The following is a 19,522-nucleotide window of genomic DNA, read 5'->3' as shown; positions in this document are numbered from 1 at the left end:
ACCTGACCCAGTTCATAGAGTAGCAACTAAAAGTTGCAAGCCCTTCTCCAGAAAGGATAGTCTCTCATTCTGGTTTATTAGAATTTGTTGATAATGTAACAGATTAATTCCAAATAAAATCCTTAAAATAACAAGCTAAAAGAAATAAAACAGAAGATTAATGTAATAGCCTGTTTGCAGCCACTGCACTGTAACCATGGTGGCCATATTCCACACTTTACACATCTCCAGCTACTGTTCAAGCATCCACATGTATCTGAGCAAGTTTCGAAACATCATTCCCTACATAATGAATGCGCTGGATAGATAATCAGATCTGCTTTATCACATGGTTATGTCAACGAGAGAGTCTCCTTTTGCAGACTTTTCCTGTGTCTTACCTATCGTATTTCTTCAAGCTTTTGCTAAGAGGACTAAACTAAACTATTTCTCAGTACCTTGAAAGCAACCCACCAAGCATCATTCTTGGATCTTCTGGCCAAGTAATTTCTGTCTTGAAAGCTATCAACATTAAATTTCACTGTTATGTTAAAAAACCCCAACACAACGGGACTAAATTTCCTACCCATACTTGGTAATTCTAAGTCTTTTCCCCCCGTTTGATCCAACCCAGGGCAAAAGGTTAGTGAATAAATGGTAGATTTATTACAGTGAAGAAGTGAGGCAAGATAGTAGCAAAGATATTATTTTTTAACACCTTCATCTTGTCTTGTACTGAGGAAATAAAACTTGGCTTGCTGAAACCAATTAAAATCTCCATCCAGAGCAGTAAAAAGGGGCTGCAACAGAGAAAGACAGATGTGCTGGAACTATCCAGCAAATGAAAGATACAGTAAAAGCCATGCAACAGAAAAAGACTGGAAGATGCTACATACCTACTCATTCTTAGGATAAAAAAAAAAAAAAAGAACTTGTCATTATTTCAATTTCAGGTTGATGATTTATTTAAAGATCCAGTATGTCCAGAGCTCAAACTGAAGATGGAGTATTGTAAAACCTCTTTTTTTTTTCTTGGAATCTACTTATCTAGAAATTCCAGATAACAAAATAATGGGCAAAATGCCTACCACCACAGAAATCTATGGGAGTTTATGTGGCAACTTACTTACATTAATCAGTATTACAGTAACTCCTAGAAAGCCCAATCCTGGCAAGAGACCTTCATTTCTGGTTTCATATAAATACAGTATAAAAACAATTACAGTATTAGAATTAAAGGATGTCCTGTTCACAAGGACTCTGAACTGAAACACAAAATAAAAGGAGAGGAGAAAGATAATGAGACAGTAGAGACTGTATGATAAACTGCTTGGTTTCAGCATACCAGACATCTAATCACTGAAGGAATGTACAGGCACACATTTAATGACTTTGGCCAAGGAGAATTATAATGAAGGCGAATACTGCAGTAGTGACGAGGATGTTTATGGAGAAATCCTCCCAAACACAGAATGCACCATGGAGGAAACAGAAATGAAATGCGTGGCCAATAGAAGCAGCATCACAGGTCAATCAGAGGCAGACCTTGACTTCTCTGTACGGAATGAATCACAGAATCATCTGGTTGGAAAAGACCTTTAAGATCACCGACTCCAACCAATCACCCTGCACTGCCGGAGTCCCTAAACCATGTCCATCAGTATCTCATCTACACACTTCTTAAACACTTCCAGGGATGGGGACTCCACCACTGCCCTGGGCACTCCACTGTTCCCATGGAGTCTAGCAAATAACGTGAAATACCACATTCTGGAGTTTTATAATCTCAACAGCTAAAGAAAGATTAGTAAAATAAAAGTCTGGCCAACATCTGCCTGAAAGGAATTCCTGCCGCAGCTGGTAAAGGAAGCTACAGGTAAATAACTAGTTCCAGTCCCAGAAAGTCAGATGGGATTGCTGCTCTACAACTGAAACATGGACATGTTTCCTTTGTCTGCAGAGTACATGACCACTGCAGACTTTAAGAAGTAACACAGGCAAGTAATAGAAAAATTAATTTTTCATCTTGGTTATGATGCTTATTGGTTTTGGAAGTTTTGGGGGTTTTTTGAGGAGTTGGGGGTTTTTTTGTACTTTTTTTTGGATGAAATCACAAGGTCTTGGTTTACTAATACTACATATTTCCTTTCTATTTTGTAGGTGATCTGTGTCATAACAGGCATTAAACAATGAGTGAAACCTATTTTTTTCAGCTTGAAAAAACCCAGTTTTTCACTGCAATGATTAAGTCATGTATGCAGTAGTCATACAGGTATAAGTTTCTCATGAAGGCTTTGCATATAACCACAACATGTATGAAAATATCTCAGACTGTTTCCCATAATCCAATTCCAAAGAGAGGTATGAACTGTGAAAGATGTGTCTGATTTATATTTCCTATGCCAAGACATTTATTTTTGTCTTTGAGCCACACAGCTGCAGATGTTAGCTCTCTGGTCAACAAATCTTAAGGCTAAACTTAGCATACAATTCTAACATGTTAGTGCATGTCTGCATGTTGTCAGTGACTGACACTAACATAGACATCTAAAGTACACAAATGAAGCTCCATGCACAGGATCGACAGCAGCAGTGCTCAGTTGTTTTCATGCTCACTAACCTATTTAACTGCACTGGCATGATCCTCAGTAATCTCTCTGTATGACAAACTAACACATGCCACAGTTCTTAGGGTAACATCAAGATATCTCTCTCAGTGCTCCACACTGTCACTTGATTTTAAATAACTATTTCTCTAGTAAGTCACCATTTCTTTCTCTCCACCTGGGCTATAGGTATGCTCACACAGAGTACCTGAATCAGCCTGGATGTGGTATGATTTCCCAGACAATGAGTGTATTACTACAGTCCCTTTCCAAGCCTATTTTTACTTCACTTGACCTTTACTTGTTAATACTCGCAGCAACAAGTGTATTCTCTGCTAGTCAAGATCCTCACCAGTTATTACATTGTTTCTCAATAATTGGTCAACTTTCTTTCGAAAATATCCATGCTTTCCAGCTTGAGACTGTTCATCGAGTTTCTCAAACACATTCAAAGTGAATCAAAATTGTTCTTCCCTGTTAAATCCAGGTATTTGCACATACAGAACCCAGATAAATGGTCTGAACTGGTACATGTTGGAATGGACACTGGTAGGACTCTTCACGTGACCGAGGACTATTTACATGAATAATGGATGTATAAAGACATTGGGACTCTTATATCAGTCTGGTTCCTGGTGAAGTCAGAATTACAAATGGGTACTATACATGTTCCCAGCAATTCATATCTGTGCTGTGCAAAGCGGACATAGAACAAAGCCTCACCTTACTGCGTGCCAGGATATCAACTAATGAAGTAATCAATTACAAAATAACTTCTTAGAATGAAGTTAAAAGATAACATTTTTATGCACCTTTCCTGCTAGGTAACACAGACAAAAGGACTTTTGAAGACTACTCTACTGTCTTTGAAATAATGTAGTCAAATGCCTGCCAAAAGAACAATTAAGACATTTACCTTTCAATCTTATTAATGAGACTTGATATCTGGGTTGCTGCTGCATTTATAATACCAGAGGCTTGCGAATCCCTTAACTGTATCTTACTTATAAGATACTCTCTGTAAGCAAATCTTCTATTAAGATGGTATTTCTTGCTAGCTTGCAAAAAATCCATTAGCTCTTCAATATCTCCCTGTAGGAAAGAATGTGAACAAATACGTCAAATCAGATGAGGTGTTAATTTCAGCTAACACCTGTGGGCATCAGACCAGTTCAGTTCAGTACCAAGACAAAGTTAAAAAGCTCTTACAAGTGAAAACCAGTAAATTTATATCAACTTTACTCTAATGATCATGTTAAATTATTACTGTTAATTCAATAGAATTGGGGCCTAAATACCTCGATATTGCGTGTACTCTCTTGAGTATTCAGTGCACCTCCCAAGTGCCCTGATTTAACAGGTCATTTGATCAGGTACCCACAACTAAATACACACTTAATCCTACTAGTTTTAGTAAAACTGTTCCTGCTTCAAGCTATCCACAGGCTGAAAGGTCTTCTTGAACTGCGATCTGAAGACAGCATGTGTTCAAGTAACAGCAGCAAGCAGCATGAAGTCTCACTTTCTTTCATTTTTATTTTTTTCCCTTTAATACGTATTTTATGATAAAGGGTAACATTTTCATAGGTGTCTAAGTTGACTTCAAAGCCAAAGGTAAGTCTTCCACGTATGTTCAGAACAGTGTGGGGATAGCCAAGCCTGCTGTTCACAGGATGGCTTAAAAGCTCCTGCTTCCAACACTGGGGAATGGGAATGGTTTAGCTACCTACAAATGGGTCTGCTAGAGACCAGAAGACAACACTGGATGGTCTACAGCAGATATTTTGCTAGCATCCAAGATAAAGTTTGAGGTGATGCATGTCTGAGCAGTGAAAACATCACTGAAACTTCATTCACATGCCTTATCTTTTGCTGGCTGCTCAGCTGTCTTGCACAAAAGTGCTTGCTGCATCTATAACTGACAGAGACCCGTGTGTGGATGGCTTTTTTGTAGAGAGATCTGACAGCGCATCTAGTTTCAGGAGAGGACCTTACATGTTTTGACACCTACATTCCAGATGTTGCTTTTTAACCTCCAAGTTCTCAATCTCTGGGACCAGAACAACCATATTCTCCAGAAGCAGCCAGAATAACAATGCCCAGAATTTTTGGAATCTAGAACACTGGCTTTCAACACAAATAGAGTAAAAAAAACCAAACCAAACCAAACAAACCCTTGAGGAAATAACTCAAACTATTCTGAAGCAAGAGGCTTAAAATGCAACTCAAAGCAAAATTAATGTCCTTAATAATTCTTCATCAGCATCTCCGACCATGTAATCTACCCAAGTCTCAAAGTACAAAGCCATAGCACTTCAGATGTAGCACAATTTCAATTATGTCCATATTTGGATTGGAGGCTTCAGTACATCTTCTGCAGTACAGAAAAGTAATTGATGCTTAGAGGATTTTAAATATGCCCATACAGACAGGCCTCCAAAGATACTTAGCATTCATTAGACAGCATCTGATCTGTTTTAGAAAATGCAATTCATAAAATACATTTAGGTACCTAACTGTTCTCTTAGTTGCCTAAGTCCCTTTATTTGGGCTGAAATTACTTTTGAAAAAAGCACTCTGGCATTTCTGTACCAGGCTGAGGGCCCCATTAACACCATCAAGGGCAGACCTGGAACCAGAAGTTTACTGCATGAGCACAAATTTGCTCTCAGATTATCATGTTGGGGAGAGCTTAGGGGTAGAGCTGCACCAAAGAGCTTTCAGGAGCTAAGTAGAGACCCAAGATGTGCAGATATATCAAATTATTCATTGAAAGACTGGGGATTTATATTACAGAATTTCCTACTGTGTGGTGCAGACGTGTTTTCAAACTTCCTTCTTCTGTGTGATACAGGTGTGCTACTACTAGTCTTATTTTCCCTGAGCAGTAAAGACAAGCTTTAAGCACTTGGGTGCTTTGGAAATACTACCCATGCAAATAAGAGTCAGCACTAAGCACATAATGTTGTGATAAATACATCTAAATTACTGTGATAGAAAAAAGCTGCATCAATATACAGATGTCTAGATGCGCATAATGATGGCATTATACTTTTAAAAATTATTCCTATGAAAATCAGTTATGTGTGATAATACACGGATAATTGCTTTTAGAGTTCTATGAGTGCGGATATTTCCTGAAACATTTCTCAAAAATTACTGTGGGTTTGTATTCTGTCATTAAGTTAGGAATAGAGTTATCATTCTATTACCTGTATTTTAGAGTAATCTTCCACTAATGTTTTAGCTGCTTCCAACTTCAGTTCTCCCTTCAAAGTAGCATTTATTATCTGTGTAAAAAAGATATTATGGAGCTCCTTTCTCTGAGTAACAGCCAGCTGTCTATAAGCTTTCGCAAAATATTCTTCCTGCTTTACCAGAAGAACCCTCCTCAGGTGATCTTGCTCCAGTCTGTGAAGTCTATCCAGAAGACTTCTGCATTCTACAGCAGGCTGCAGAGAAGAAATAAACAAATATGAAGTGATTTTTAGAATTCAACGTATTTTAAAGTATTTGTGCTACTAGCTCATACTATTTTAGACATACCCTGACTACTATCATTTCAGGTTTGAATGTAGGCTAATACCAAATCAATGTACACTTCCCACGTTTTTAGTTGTTTGGAACATCAGGGGTTGTACAGCCATCAATCTTTAATCCTGGTAACACTTCCAAGTCATAAGGAAGTTTTTTTAGACTTTAGAAGCATTAAGATAAATTATACAAAACTGCATGAAATACAACACAAACATTACATTCGAAAAGAATTTAATAGATTACATCAATCCTGAAATCTTATTAAAATTGAATAGACTCATCTAAGTCAGAACAATGAAATAACAATAAGCATACATTTAAAAACAAATATAAATCAGAAAAAAAGGATTCTACCACAAATCTCCAAAAGTTCTTATTATTGGTGACCTACTTTATCTACTGGTTTCTACAAATTAATCCAAGAATATCATTTTAGAATTACAACAACGGAGTAGAATTAAATGGCTGTTAATTTAAAAGCTTCTTCGCAAGAAATACTTTCTCACAGTTCTCCAGTAAGACTTACATATTCATGGTTTTAATCTCAGATGGCATAAACGCATTATAGAATATAGTTACAGATATAGAATCAAAACATACATGTCCCACAGAGTAAAAAATGCTTCTTATGTCAGCGCAGCTACCTAACAGTAGTTATGTTGGTTTTGTTCTAAATTACTAATCTGGGGAGAACTGTCCTCTACACTGAGCCCCTCCTCCTCATCGCCAAGGGACATGCTGCAGACAGCAAATAATTAATCAAAAGGTGGGAATATACATTCTGTGTTTTGGCTGAGAAGGGGAGAAGGTTATTGCTCCAGCTGTGTTTCACTGCTGTCTCTTGGATGTCTGTACAAGCGCTGCCAGGAACACAAGCGTGGGCCACCCCTAGCACTCTCGCACATCCCTTTGAACCAGTTTCCATGGCAAGTGCAAAACCATGTCCTCTCATAGATGGAAAAGTAAACAGCAAGGTGCTAGTACATGATGAATGGATTGGGACTAGTAATGGATTGGTTTTATTTCTTTGTTTGACTCCCATCATTCAGGATTTCCAATATAAACCAGACTGAACCAATACCAATGTATTTTGTGGAAAGAAAACCTGTTTTGCTGAAAGCGTATTTAGTGAGAATTTACACACCAAGTTTCAGACAAGCCTCCCTCTCTGCAAAGGTAGGATTTATGTGAGCGAATTCTTGCTAAGTATTAGACATCTAGTCTAGGTTCTTTATACATCCAACAGAAGGAAAAATTTCTGCAGAGTACAATTCACCCCATCCTTAAAAAGATGTCCACAAGTATCCCTTCCTTGCAGTCTCCTTTGACTTTTTGGCACCTGTAGTTCAGGATGATCATATCCTAGATATTTGAAAGCTCCTCAGAGACACAATTTAAAATTCATCTGGAAACATCAAAGAAATTCAGCTGGCTCACTAGTCTTGTGCCATCAACCTTCTCCACGCAACAGCCTGAAAAAACAAAAGTTCATCCTGAAAGCCTCAACATACTGTAGAACCTCTGATGGGTCACGCTCAGTAAAAAACTACTTCTGTCAAAACTGCAGTTGTGAATTGTCATCAAAGTCCTTAACAATTATATGATATACAAATAAATTAAAAAAGCTTTTCTTTTTCTTAAAGAAAACAAATAAACGTCAAAAATTTCATTAATGTCTACAAAGAGAGCATACAAAAGCACATATAAGAGAATACACTGGTTTAAGGGATTATATTCCTAACATAACTTATTTTGTCTCTATAATCAAACTGAAACAGCTGCTGGAAACTCAGCAGCATCACACTGAATACCCATGTATCTACTTGCACTCCAGAAGCAAAGTGCCACTGGTAAGTAACAAACTGCAGTATTTATTCTCACCAAGTTATCCTCAAAGAGTCATAACATTAGACAAGCATGAAACATTAACTTGGGCATTTTAGCATTTAAAGCTTAAAGAGGAGAAATACTCAAAACTTCACTGAATCCTCTCCAGACACATGAAGTAAAAACAAACCAAACAAAACAAAAGACACGGGGGAGAAGACTGGAAATTAGTTTTACTGTAAACATTCAATATACTTGAAAAAAGAAAGAGGACATGGAAGACTGGCACATAATTTTGTAAGGGATGTTGCACTGGTGACCCAGGGCACTATTTCCAGCTACTGACTCCCTCTGAAATCCTGGGTAGTGGTACTCACCCATTCTGACAGAGATCTCTGAATGAAAGTGTCACACATAGCACTAAGCTTTTACTTAAAGGGAGGCTCTTAATTTGTGAAGAGCCATACTCTGCCTTAAATAATTTTTCTCACTATTACCTCAGAGGCTGTTTCCAAGAGAAGCCCACTCCCTACTCTGCCTAAAATACAGATTGTACTGCTTGCCTTCACTTGGTTAGAAGGAAATTAGCCTTTCATTGCATTTGTATTTCTCATTTTCTTCAAATTAAGAATACAAATATTGGAGACTTTTTACCTGGATTGTAAGGTTTATGATGCAGAGAGTTTGTTCTGCTCTGAACATACAAATATGTAGGTTGCTCTGAAAGTAACGCCTCCTATTTTTTTTGAAACTACATTAAAAAAAATACAGCAGACCCAAAGATCACAATAACTCTATTTGATAGAGCAAATGCTGAGCTACAAACCACTATTTTTCACCACAGTCACCACCGCTGGCAGTACATTTTTTGCCAGCGATGAACAAGAGCCTGAGTGCCGTGATCATGAAAATTTGCACCAGCAGAGATAACCCACCATCACTATCGCCACTGCTGGACCGTGCCACCCACCACCTCACCGTGCTGACACTCACCGTTTGGTCTCTGTAAACATTCAGCAGCGTCGATGAATGTCAGTGGGTACAATTTTTTCTGCACGGACAGATTCAGTTACACACCTTTGCTTCATACGCCCTCCCATGTGAGACGCCATATTGTCAGACTGCCCCTCTGCTGCCATCTGTTGATGGGAAGGTTCAGCCTCTACTGCCATACCACCCACATCCACCTCTGACGCATGGGCCAACATAATAAAACAGGAGGCATTACTTCAGGAGCAGCCCTCGTACTTTACACAGCATCTGACTAGATTTCTTCGAAACTGTTGCAATACAGTAAAATACAGTAAATGAAAACAGCTTTGCAAGGGTTGAAGTGACTATAAAGATAAAAATAAGGGTAATGACAACCTTTTGTTGATAAATTCATTTTCTGGTGAAGTAAAAAGGTTTCTTAATAACGACTACCCTCATTATGACATCTGAATTTTTAAGCACATTTAAATTGAACAGCTTTTCTCTTAGAATCATAGAATAGTTTGAGTTAGAAAGGACCTTTTATGGTCATCTAGTCCAACCCTTCATGCAATTGTGCAGGAACATCTTTAACTAGATCAGGTTGCTCAGAGTCCCAGAGCTTTCTCTTCTCCAGGCTGAACCACCCCAACTCTCCTATGAAAAAAGGTTCAGAGAGGTGTTTCATCCCTCTGATCGTTTTTGTCATCCTCCTCTGGACCCTCTCCAAAAGGTCCATGTCTTTCATGTGCTGAGGTCTCCAAAGCTCTTTACTCTTCTAAGCGGACAACTCTACCACTTCAGTTTAAAAGAGAAACCATCTACATAATACCACTTATCATGCAAAGTATCTTGATTTTATACCAGATTTACCTTTTCATTCATTTTCTTCATTAACTCTTCAGCCTCCTCAGTTGCATTTCTCGCTTTTTGGTGTTGAGCCTCCATTTTCTTCCTAGTTTCCAGATTACATTCAGCTGTTAAAGCCACCATCTTCCTTTCATACTCCTCCTGAATTTCTTTCTCCATTGCAAGAAACTGCTTTTTGAAAATTGAACTCATCCTCTTCTCCACATGAGGAAAGAGGCTATGACTTAAGACCATGTGCTTCATCATCACAGCAATAACTTCTTTACATATCTGCATTCGATATGCCTCCAGATCAGCATCTGCCCGTGTCAGGCTGGCAACCTCCAAGCTGCAGAAAGGCAATCAGGACTGTCTGAAATCACAGATTACAAGAAACTTCCACCAGAAAACAAGGGTATCTAGATTCACTCAATTCTGGGTAACTCAATGGCCATCAGAAAAGTGCAGGAATATCACAGCATATGAGGTCACTAACCACAATAGTGATCCTTCATTATAAAGCAAGGTGAAGGAACTTTCACTACAGCAACTTTAATGAAATATGTCCATTCTTGCATTTCCATTTTAGACAGAAAAAGGAAAAGCTTTTATTTGGAATTCAAAACATTCCTTCAGCTTAAAAGCAAACAAAAATCTCCCACAAAAAAAACCCCACCTCTGTTGGGAAGCTGATGAATAAGACTATAAATTTCACCGATGTTGTAAAATACTTCAAAACTCACTAACCCATCTACTCCAACACATCACCTCTTCGTGTTCTGCCATGCTGTATTCCCTTCTCCGCAGGGAAGGGAGGAGACTGTTCTGGTTATGTGCCTATACCAATAAATTAAAATAGCTGCTACCTCTCCCTCAGGAACATTAATAGAGTTCTAGAAAAGAGATTTAAACCAGAGGGAAATACAATAGTTTTTACAAAATGCAATAAATGTCATGTTGCATATGAGCATATTCTCATTTATCTTTAGAGTTAATTGGAATTAACATTATTCTTATTTCATATAATACATAACTACCATAAATTCTATAGACTTGCATATTACGCACTCAATTCAGGTTTGGAGAATTAGGTGGGTTTTGCCTCTGCCTGTCAATTTACATGGACACCCAGCACTGTATGCTTCTCTGTGTGGATTAAGAATACAAGAATTTGTCTATGAACTACAAAATCCACTTTTAAGAGCTTAAATGCATTATTTTTTCAGTGAAGCTAAACTTTTGGTTTGATTTGTTCCCTAGTAAAATCTTAAATTCCAAATCCATAGGAAAGGTCTCATCAAGATTTGCAAGATATAAGAATGATACTACATCCAGAATGGTATATATCAAAGCACACAAACTACAAATACTTCACCCTTTTGTCAAATTTTCCTTTCCATATGTGAGCAAAAAAGTTTAATTACAAGGAAATCAGCAATGTATTATTATCACTGTCCCTCAAAAGAGATGTATTTTCCCCATTTAGAAATCAACGGGATGAAATTTGTTTTGTTACAATGACTCAAATTTAGGAGATATTAGCTTAAGATCTGATAATCTGTCACAAAGAAGCAGAGAGATCTTTCTGTTGCAGTCTCTCCAAACCCCAGAAATGCACTGGCAATGCCCATTCTCATCTTGGTGATCTGCTCCAGAGCTGACTGGTTGCATTTTCCCCCCTCTCCCTTGAATAAAGGAACAGGAATCACCTGTGTTATGGGGCCAGATCCCTGTGCCTGAAACCTTTTGTACCTGGAACACTCTCCACAGTAACTTGAAGGTCCTGTAGCTAATATTTTCTATAATGTCCACAAGACAAGACAACAATCCAGCTTCTCTGTGTTGCCTGCAGATGGATATTGCAGGACAGCACGTGCAGGTACATAGCCTTCTTGGGTGGCAGTCAGCTACATCCACGGCTGAGTCCCCCAGGATGCTGACCTGCTCCCTCTGCTTTTGGGAGAGCCCTCGTCATTCCAGGACAGGACACACAGAGGACAGATGGTGGCAGGATCAAGCTCCACAATGTTGATTCATACTTTGTAACACAATATCTATTTCCTTCCACAAATGCAGATTTTTCACCATGCTTTGAAAAAAGATTTAAGCCATTCCTCACATACCTTCTTACTTGTTACTTTTCCAGTCTTCTTCAGCCATGATCTCAAGAATAAAAGTCAAAACCAAACACCATCACATTTGCTATTGTCATCATTCCCTCAGTCTCCTCACAGCATTCCTTCCTATTTACTGCAAGTCATTACAGACTAGACCTGACTTAATTTTGAGCAAGGTTCCCATGCTCCTTCACACCCAATAAAGAGAACTATTGTATCCAACTAACTCCGCTCCTCAAGATCATGATGCCAAATGCCGGAGTAATAGGTGTAGTTCACCTGACGCTCATGTGTGAATGAGGTGGCTGTTAAGATCTCAGGTGTATTTAATCTGTAACTCGCACCCTCCACTTTCCTGACAGCACATCTGTGAAGAAGGCAATGAATGAAGCAGAAGCAGCACGTGAACTGTTCCAACAATTCAAGGGTAATAGTATGAAGAAAAAGTAATTACAAGCCACAGCTCTCCCAGGTCACATCCTGGAAGACAGCAGCCAGACCTTTTTCACTGGCAGATGAAGAAAGGCTGCACCTGTAAAAATTTTAAATCTACCTTCCATGTGATGTGCTTCTGGTCTGCCTCCTCCATGCAGCAGGCAGTGGGAGCGAGACAAGCTCATGACATGCACTAGAACCTTTGCTTCAAGCTCTTACTCCAAACGAGAGGTTGAGGGCAGCCTTAACAAGCTGCATCAATATAGTCTTGGAGTCTTAGATGCCAAAAGTCAGTACAAAACTGGAATCCTGTACATATAATAAACTAAATGCTTCCAGACACGAGTCCATCAGAAGATCAGTGATTAAAATCATCCAGACTAAATGTGCAATGTTCAGGGGCACCTAGGGGAAAAAAAAAAATCCTACCCTGACATTCTGTGCCTCCTCAAACCAAAGGAGATTTAATAAGTTGCTTTAAATTCCCTGCGCTCTGCTTGTTACAGCAATTCATGTTTAAAAGGTCTCTCATCTCTTCCTGAGCATATTCACCATAAAAGCAACATGAAAGGCAATGAAGTACAGGTAGCAGATGGGAAGCTATTGATGAAAAGGATCAAAGCTTCTAATGGACAAGCATGCAAAGAAAGGTTCAGAACAGTACAGAAGGTAGGTGCTACAAAAGTGTGGGGGTTGAAAGGTGAACAGACATGTTGAAAACGAAGCTGCAAACAGCAAGGGTAAAGATTTTTCACTCACTTGAAGAGGAAAAAGATTTAAAGATCTGTCAGAGAAGATCTGGGAGGGGAAAATCCCAGACGCCAAACACAGAGAAGCAGAGAGAGTGCCTGAATATCTGGTGTCTCCAACAGACCTAATAAAAGAATACAGGAAAGCAGCTAGTGTCAAAAAAGGAACAACTACACTTAATTTAAACAAAAAAACCCAAAACCACCACACGACAAAAAAGAAAACCTCTCTTTAACTACAAAATAATTGCATCTTTAGGTCTTATTATTACAATTAAAGGCCCACAGAGGGAATTTTTGAACAGGAGAACATCACATCAGCTGAACATAACACTCCTAAAATGAACTAACAGCTTCCTGCCACATTTTTAAAATTAATTTTGAGTTCACAAAGATAAGAAACTACTACAACAGAACTTTCTGAAGTCTAAAGGGGAGAGAAACATCATGCAAACTCCCTTTCAGTGATATCTGCCAAGCAAAACAGAAAACCCCATCATTTTCAGAGGCTCATCTCTCATCTGCAACTGGTAGCCCATTAGTAGCATACATACTACAGAAGCATTCAGAGGGGACTGCAGCACGGCAGGAGCAGTTTCTGCGAACGCTTTTCTTCATGATACACAGTTTTGCTGAAAAGCATGTAATTTAGGGTCATTTACGGACAGCTTGTGATTCCACTGTCCCAGATGCCGCACTGCAGCTATGACCTGGAGCACCGCAGCACAGCAGCTGCACGAACTCCAGTTGGAGAGGGAAATGCTGCTGGGGATGGATGGAGGACACCCACAACTGCCCCCAGCCCAGTGGTACCCTCTGCTACTGCATGAGCCAGAGTAGCACGTCTCCTGCACCCACAGGCGCAATGCCAATGAGTCAGCTGCACCAATGAAGGGAAAAAGAGAACAAAAAAGAAGTGTTATGATCTGTGTTGCCTTGTTACACTTCAATGAAGAGAAGATGGAGAGAGAGTCGGACAGGGAGAATCATACAGCCAAGATGTAACAGTATTGCCAGTGCTCTTTCTAGTAACAGTAAGAGAAGACAGACAATTCAAGTGCGACAGGCATCAAAGGCCTTCAGTTGTAGACATGGTTTGTTTCATAAATCATGTATTTATTGAGAGGTTAGAAATACAACCTCAATAAACTGGTCTGTGTTTGGTTTCTTCCTTGTTTTGGTTTTCTTGCTTGGTTTGGGTTTTTTTTGTTGTTGTTTTTAATTGCTGGGTCAATGCAGACCTTGTGTGCAGTGCTGTAGCTTCCTCCCTTTGGTCTCTCCCTCCTTTTTTCCCTCCTCTGCTTCCCACACTTTCCTGCTGGGTCCAGTCATGACAGAGATTGCAAACACTTCAGGGCAGGGATTCATGCAGACTACAGCACAAGGTACATATCTTTGCAGGGGACCAGAACTGTGCTGAAGTAGAAGCAAAGGTAATAGCATGAGGTCTGAATAGCCACCAACAGCTACCGACTGCTCAAATTCTTCAGCTCTCCCGTGTCAGAGTGGGACACGTGGCTTTTCCCTGGTCTTTGCTGGCTGCCAGGCTGGGCACAGCCTGCCTGTGTTAGAAGAGGTCTGAAGATACTCTGTGCTACACCAGTAGCTGTCCTGGCCTGCAGCCAGCTCTGAACTGGGGGAGTTCAACCATCAGTCCTGGGACACTGTTATTCAGCTAAGTGTAAATTCGGCACATCTGAAATGTGAGCTTACAGAGAATACAGGACATCTAGTTGGTAAATAAAATCGCTAAGAAAGGTATGTGATGATGATCTATGGATGCTTTCACATGGTTGAGTTGCAGGTGTTAAGTGCAGCTTTCCAGAAAAAGCCAAGATGCTGACAAAACCAGAAACAGGATTCTCATGATATATAGCCAAAGTTTTTTTAAAACCCCCCAAAACTGAAAAAGATGATAAATTGAGCAGAGACCAGTTGCTCTTTAGAAGGAAAAAAAAAAATTAATGAAAATCTGCCAGAAGTCTAAGCACTAGATTTGGCAGCAGTTTCACTATCAAATTCCTTTAACTTTCCACAGCAATATAGAGAGAGTAATCGTGTTTCAATTCTTAAATTAATCTGTTTAAAAAACATTTGCAAAATCCTGCATTTAAGAGACAAAATTGGTAAACTGGTGATCTCCAACCAACCAATTAAAAAAATACAGCTAGCTACAATACAGCTGTTTCAGAGATCAGACAATAGTATTGCACTTAAAAACCACTATGCAAAAAGACCGTAAAAAAAGACTCAATCCTGCTTCCTGTGAAGTCATCACGCATTTTACCATTGACTTTAAAAGCATCAACTTCAGCCTGGATACTAACAAAACCATAAACAAATATTATGGCTACATGCATTAATGCCTGAGGAGCTTCCAACTTTGCTGTGACCTACTCAGATTCTTCTGATCTTCCCAGACCGGGCAGAAACCACAGGAGATAATAATCTTCTTTCAAAACAATAGGGAATAAAGCACCACTAACAGCACTACTCAAAAGCAGACTGCTTTCTGGATGCGATAAATTGTTCCAGGTAGAGAGGAGAAATGTCAGAAATGACCCCTGTAATTCTGAACATGATTTCTTCATAGTTAGCCAACATCAAAGTGCCATTTTTTAGACAAAAAAAGATATGTATTTGTTAAACGACTTGTTTTCTTAGGTTTCCTTGTCTTATGGACTACTATTAAGCATTTGAGTTTCTCTGATGGAAAAAAATGTATAGTTTACACAATTGTCAGGTTTATAACAGCATTCATGACACAGAACTACAAATGCAGGGTTTGGGGTTCATTCAATGTGATTATTACTTATTATTGTATTCCTGAATTGCACAGAGTGCACAAAAACAGATCAGTGAATATGCCGTCCTTTCAAAAATTCTAAAATTTCAACTACTCTTTTTACAAGTTATGAAACAGAAATTCAGCACTTTTTTTTTAAACTAACAATGTAACTATTTCTCACCATTTTCTACATAGGAATATCCAAATCTTGCTGCTATGACAACGTGATCTTTTATTCTTACTATCCTTTGAATTCAAAGGAGGTTAAAAAAAACCACCACATTTGCTCCTGAGCAAATTAAATTGAAACGTACAGCAAGAAATTTACATTTAGAAAGAAAAAGTGAACTTGTAATATAGTAGTAAATTGGTTTTGACTTTTCTGTCAAGGCTCTCTGGATAGAGTTTGATCCTGTTCTCTAGTAAGTACATTGGTTTCAATGCCCTCTTACATCAGAAAAAGACAGCTGTAATGCATACACACTTCTTAGTGATTTCCAATAATAAATGGCAATGTGTATTCTGTATCAGCAAGCAGGTTAAAGTTCAGCTAGAGTTTTGCCAAACAAAAGGAAGCACAGCTCTACAAAATGACGATCAAAAAGAAAAGTTGTAGTAGTGGAAAGCCATTTCAAGAAATTAAGTTGCCTTTAACCTATCTGTATCTTCTGAGACTATGAGCATTGTCAGACTTCACTACACCAGACACAAACCGAAACTGCTCAGCTCTCTTCCTAACCTGTTCTAGACATACAGAAGATGACACCCACAAAATTTTGGAACATGATCTTCTAGTGTGTATGTCAAGTATTCAAATCATATAGCTTCTTCTCATTAGCATTCACTGCCAATGGGCTAATATTCTGGAATATACACAGTAAGGAGCCTACTGAGAATAAAAGCCAAGCTATTTTGCTGCATAATGTATGTCAAGAATGTAACTTAAGACGAAACTCACAAAATGAGTAACTAAAGAGCTTCCTTATGAAATATTAAAAGTATGTTTTATTCTCTAGTCAATCCTCCTGACACTGCAAACTGACACTCCAAAGATGTCCCTGTCCATAAATATTGAACAAATGTTTCTAACGTATTTGCTAAACAATTTGGCACTTTGTAAAGGACATTAACTATTAACAGAGCTTTATGTCACAGAGGACAAAAAATTCCTGTGGTTCTTATGCAGAAAAGTAATTTTCTCATTTGTGTCTGGACAAAAGAACAAAGCACCAAAATGATTCCAACAATGTTTACCACCACAGTGCAATTTAAAAATAATATATAAATTATGTTGGCAAGCATATACATATTCTGTGTAGAGAAAATGACACACAGCTGCACCAAACCTGCAGGAGGAATTATTAAACTAGCACACAAGCAAGATGTTGTTCATTGGTTGAAAATATCTGAACTATCAAAACTCTCTAATAAAAGCTCCTGTACTTTTGCCTCCCAAATAAGAATAAACAGGATTGTGATGCTGAAATTCACATAAATATGATGTGAAAAAATTGCTCTCAAAACACAAGCCCAGTTCTTGTCCTCAGTATACTGCCACTCCTATAAGACAATACAAACTTCCTTCCTCAGTTCCTTACAGGAAACCTAACTATTCTATTGTATGATACTAAATGTAATAAAACAAAACATAATACTGTTGAAAGCCTGAATGTGACCACAATTAGTAAAATTACAACATTTCATTCAAGCACAGAATCCATTCAATTTGACCGCAATCATCCATTAATAAATTAGAAACACACAATCTTTCCTCTTCCCATCACGTTTTACAAATTACTATCCTTAAAGCAGGCAATTCAGTAAAAAGAAGGATTTCTCCATTCTGGTTTTAGCCTAGGTGGCTGTCACAGGAGCTCCTAAAGCAATGGTAGAGTATTTTATCTGTCTTTAGAATCAGCTAAAAACCTGGATAATGTACAACAGTTTATGGTCAGTCTAAAACGAAACCTTTAAGGAATACAGATCAGAAATTAAAGGACTGCTTTGCCCCAACTTGCAGAATGAATAAGGAATCAACATTAAGAGATGAGGAAGCATCCTAAGCTAAGTATCATATGAAAGTATTAACATTGCCTTTGTGGTCCATCTACCATCTTCATCCAGGAAGACAGAAAACATAACACAGAAGGTGAGGAAGGTTAGTGAATGCTAATGGGCATCTATTTTTTTCACTACAGTGTTCTACCCCCTTAGAGGCAAAATAGAGACTGTGAGGAAAGAAGCAGAAGTAAGAGACATTTGTGCTAACTGCATCAAGAGTGTTAAAAAACTTTAGCCCCTGGATACATATTCAAACTAAGAAGTGAATTCTGTTTTATGAGCTTAGAAATAATCCAGTTATAAAAACAATCCTATCCAAAGGTTTGCAGGAATATTTACCTTTCTAAACCACAATCTATCTGAAACTAGCCCAGCTTTTTTTTTTTTTCCAAACTAGTTAGATATTCACTATCCCTGAAATAAATTAATACTGAAGTGAGTTAAAAAATGTTTGATCCTGTTCTTAACATTCACATAATTATTTTCAGGGAAGACTTCTCAAAGTCTGAGTTGCTACATAGCCATAAAAGCAAGGACCAATATGCAATTTACAGAGGTAAGAATCCCAATTATCAAGGAAATGCAAGAAATAGTTCTGTTGGTTAACCTTTAAGAAAGAAAATTGCTTCCATGGTACCGTAACTTTTACTTTTCAGCTTCCTCTGAAAGATAGTAGATTTTATAGTTGCATAATACTGCCTGTAACCTGACTTGCCAGGAGCTAACAGCAAAACTGAACAAACAATACCTGCTCTGTCCTCACCTCAGACCTTTTTATCAAATTCAGCTGAAGAACAGATGACCTTTAACAGTGACATATTTCTGTCAAAGAGCCCCGACTGGCCTTTTAACCACATCAGGGGAGTTTCTCTCCTCTACCCACTGGTCCCTCTGATTGCAGCTACATGGTATATTTCTGGCAGCACTATGAACTGTCACCTCTTAGACTCTGATTCAGGTGTTTCCAAAATATGCTGCTAAACAGCAATGCTGGCACCCAACAGGGGCTCTCTTTTCTATGACAAAAGCCACCCTTTTGAAAGCAGAATGAGTTTAGCAATAGTAGAATACACACTTCAACGTTTTCTTGAACAGAAAAGTTTCCCTTTACTTAGTGAACCATAAAGAGGCATAACCAGATGTTCATTTGGATTGAAAAACTTGCACACCTAAAGCCTAGATGGACCTGTGACTCCTACAGGTGAAGCCATATGAAATACAATTTTCAGTTACCACAGACAATACAGTTCAAAACCTTACATAGTGCAGTCATATGTGTAAACAGTCACTACGAAAAAAAATTTAAGGGCAGATACTCATACCATATTCAAAGGTTTGGTTGATGAGAAATGTAATAAATGTGATGTAACAGCAGTAAATTCTTACTCTTCTAAAGCCTGCAGCATGTTCCCGGATTCTTCAAAGGATAGAATATCAATGATTTGGTCATTTGTAACTATATCTTCACTAAAGAGATCACCTGAATTGAACTGAGAATTCTCCAGTTTGTGATTTTGGTTTGTGATTTTATGCTGTATCTCCTAAAAAAAAAAAAAAAAAAAAAAAGAAAAAAATTAAAAAGGAGTAAGCTTAAAATTAAAA

The 19,522-nt window shown here is 38.3% G+C and overlaps 1 protein-coding gene across 1 annotated transcript in view; it reads right to left on the bottom strand.

The window, feature by feature from the left end:
- The window catches only part of EVC2 (Ellis van Creveld syndrome 2), a gene marked incomplete at its 3' end in the record, with an annotated part of 60,976 nt that overhangs the window by 17,941 nt on the left and 23,513 nt on the right, over window positions 1-19,522 (bottom strand). Inside the window, exons 8-11 of the mRNA XM_010132364.1 lie at window positions 19,307-19,461; window positions 9,795-10,119; window positions 5,798-6,037; window positions 3,502-3,677 (exon numbers count right to left, since the gene is read on the bottom strand). Of these exons, the coding sequence (XP_010130666.1) occupies window positions 3,502-3,677; window positions 5,798-6,037; window positions 9,795-10,119; window positions 19,307-19,461 (896 nt within the window). The remainder of the gene's footprint in view (window positions 1-3,501; window positions 3,678-5,797; window positions 6,038-9,794; window positions 10,120-19,306; window positions 19,462-19,522) is intronic.

Source organism: Buceros rhinoceros, unplaced genomic scaffold (assembly GCF_000710305.1).
Source record: "Buceros rhinoceros silvestris isolate BGI_N320 unplaced genomic scaffold, ASM71030v1 scaffold3723, whole genome shotgun sequence".
Lineage (NCBI taxonomy): Eukaryota > Metazoa > Chordata > Aves > Bucerotiformes > Bucerotidae > Buceros > Buceros rhinoceros.
This window is presented reverse-complemented; position numbering and strand designations above follow the sequence as displayed.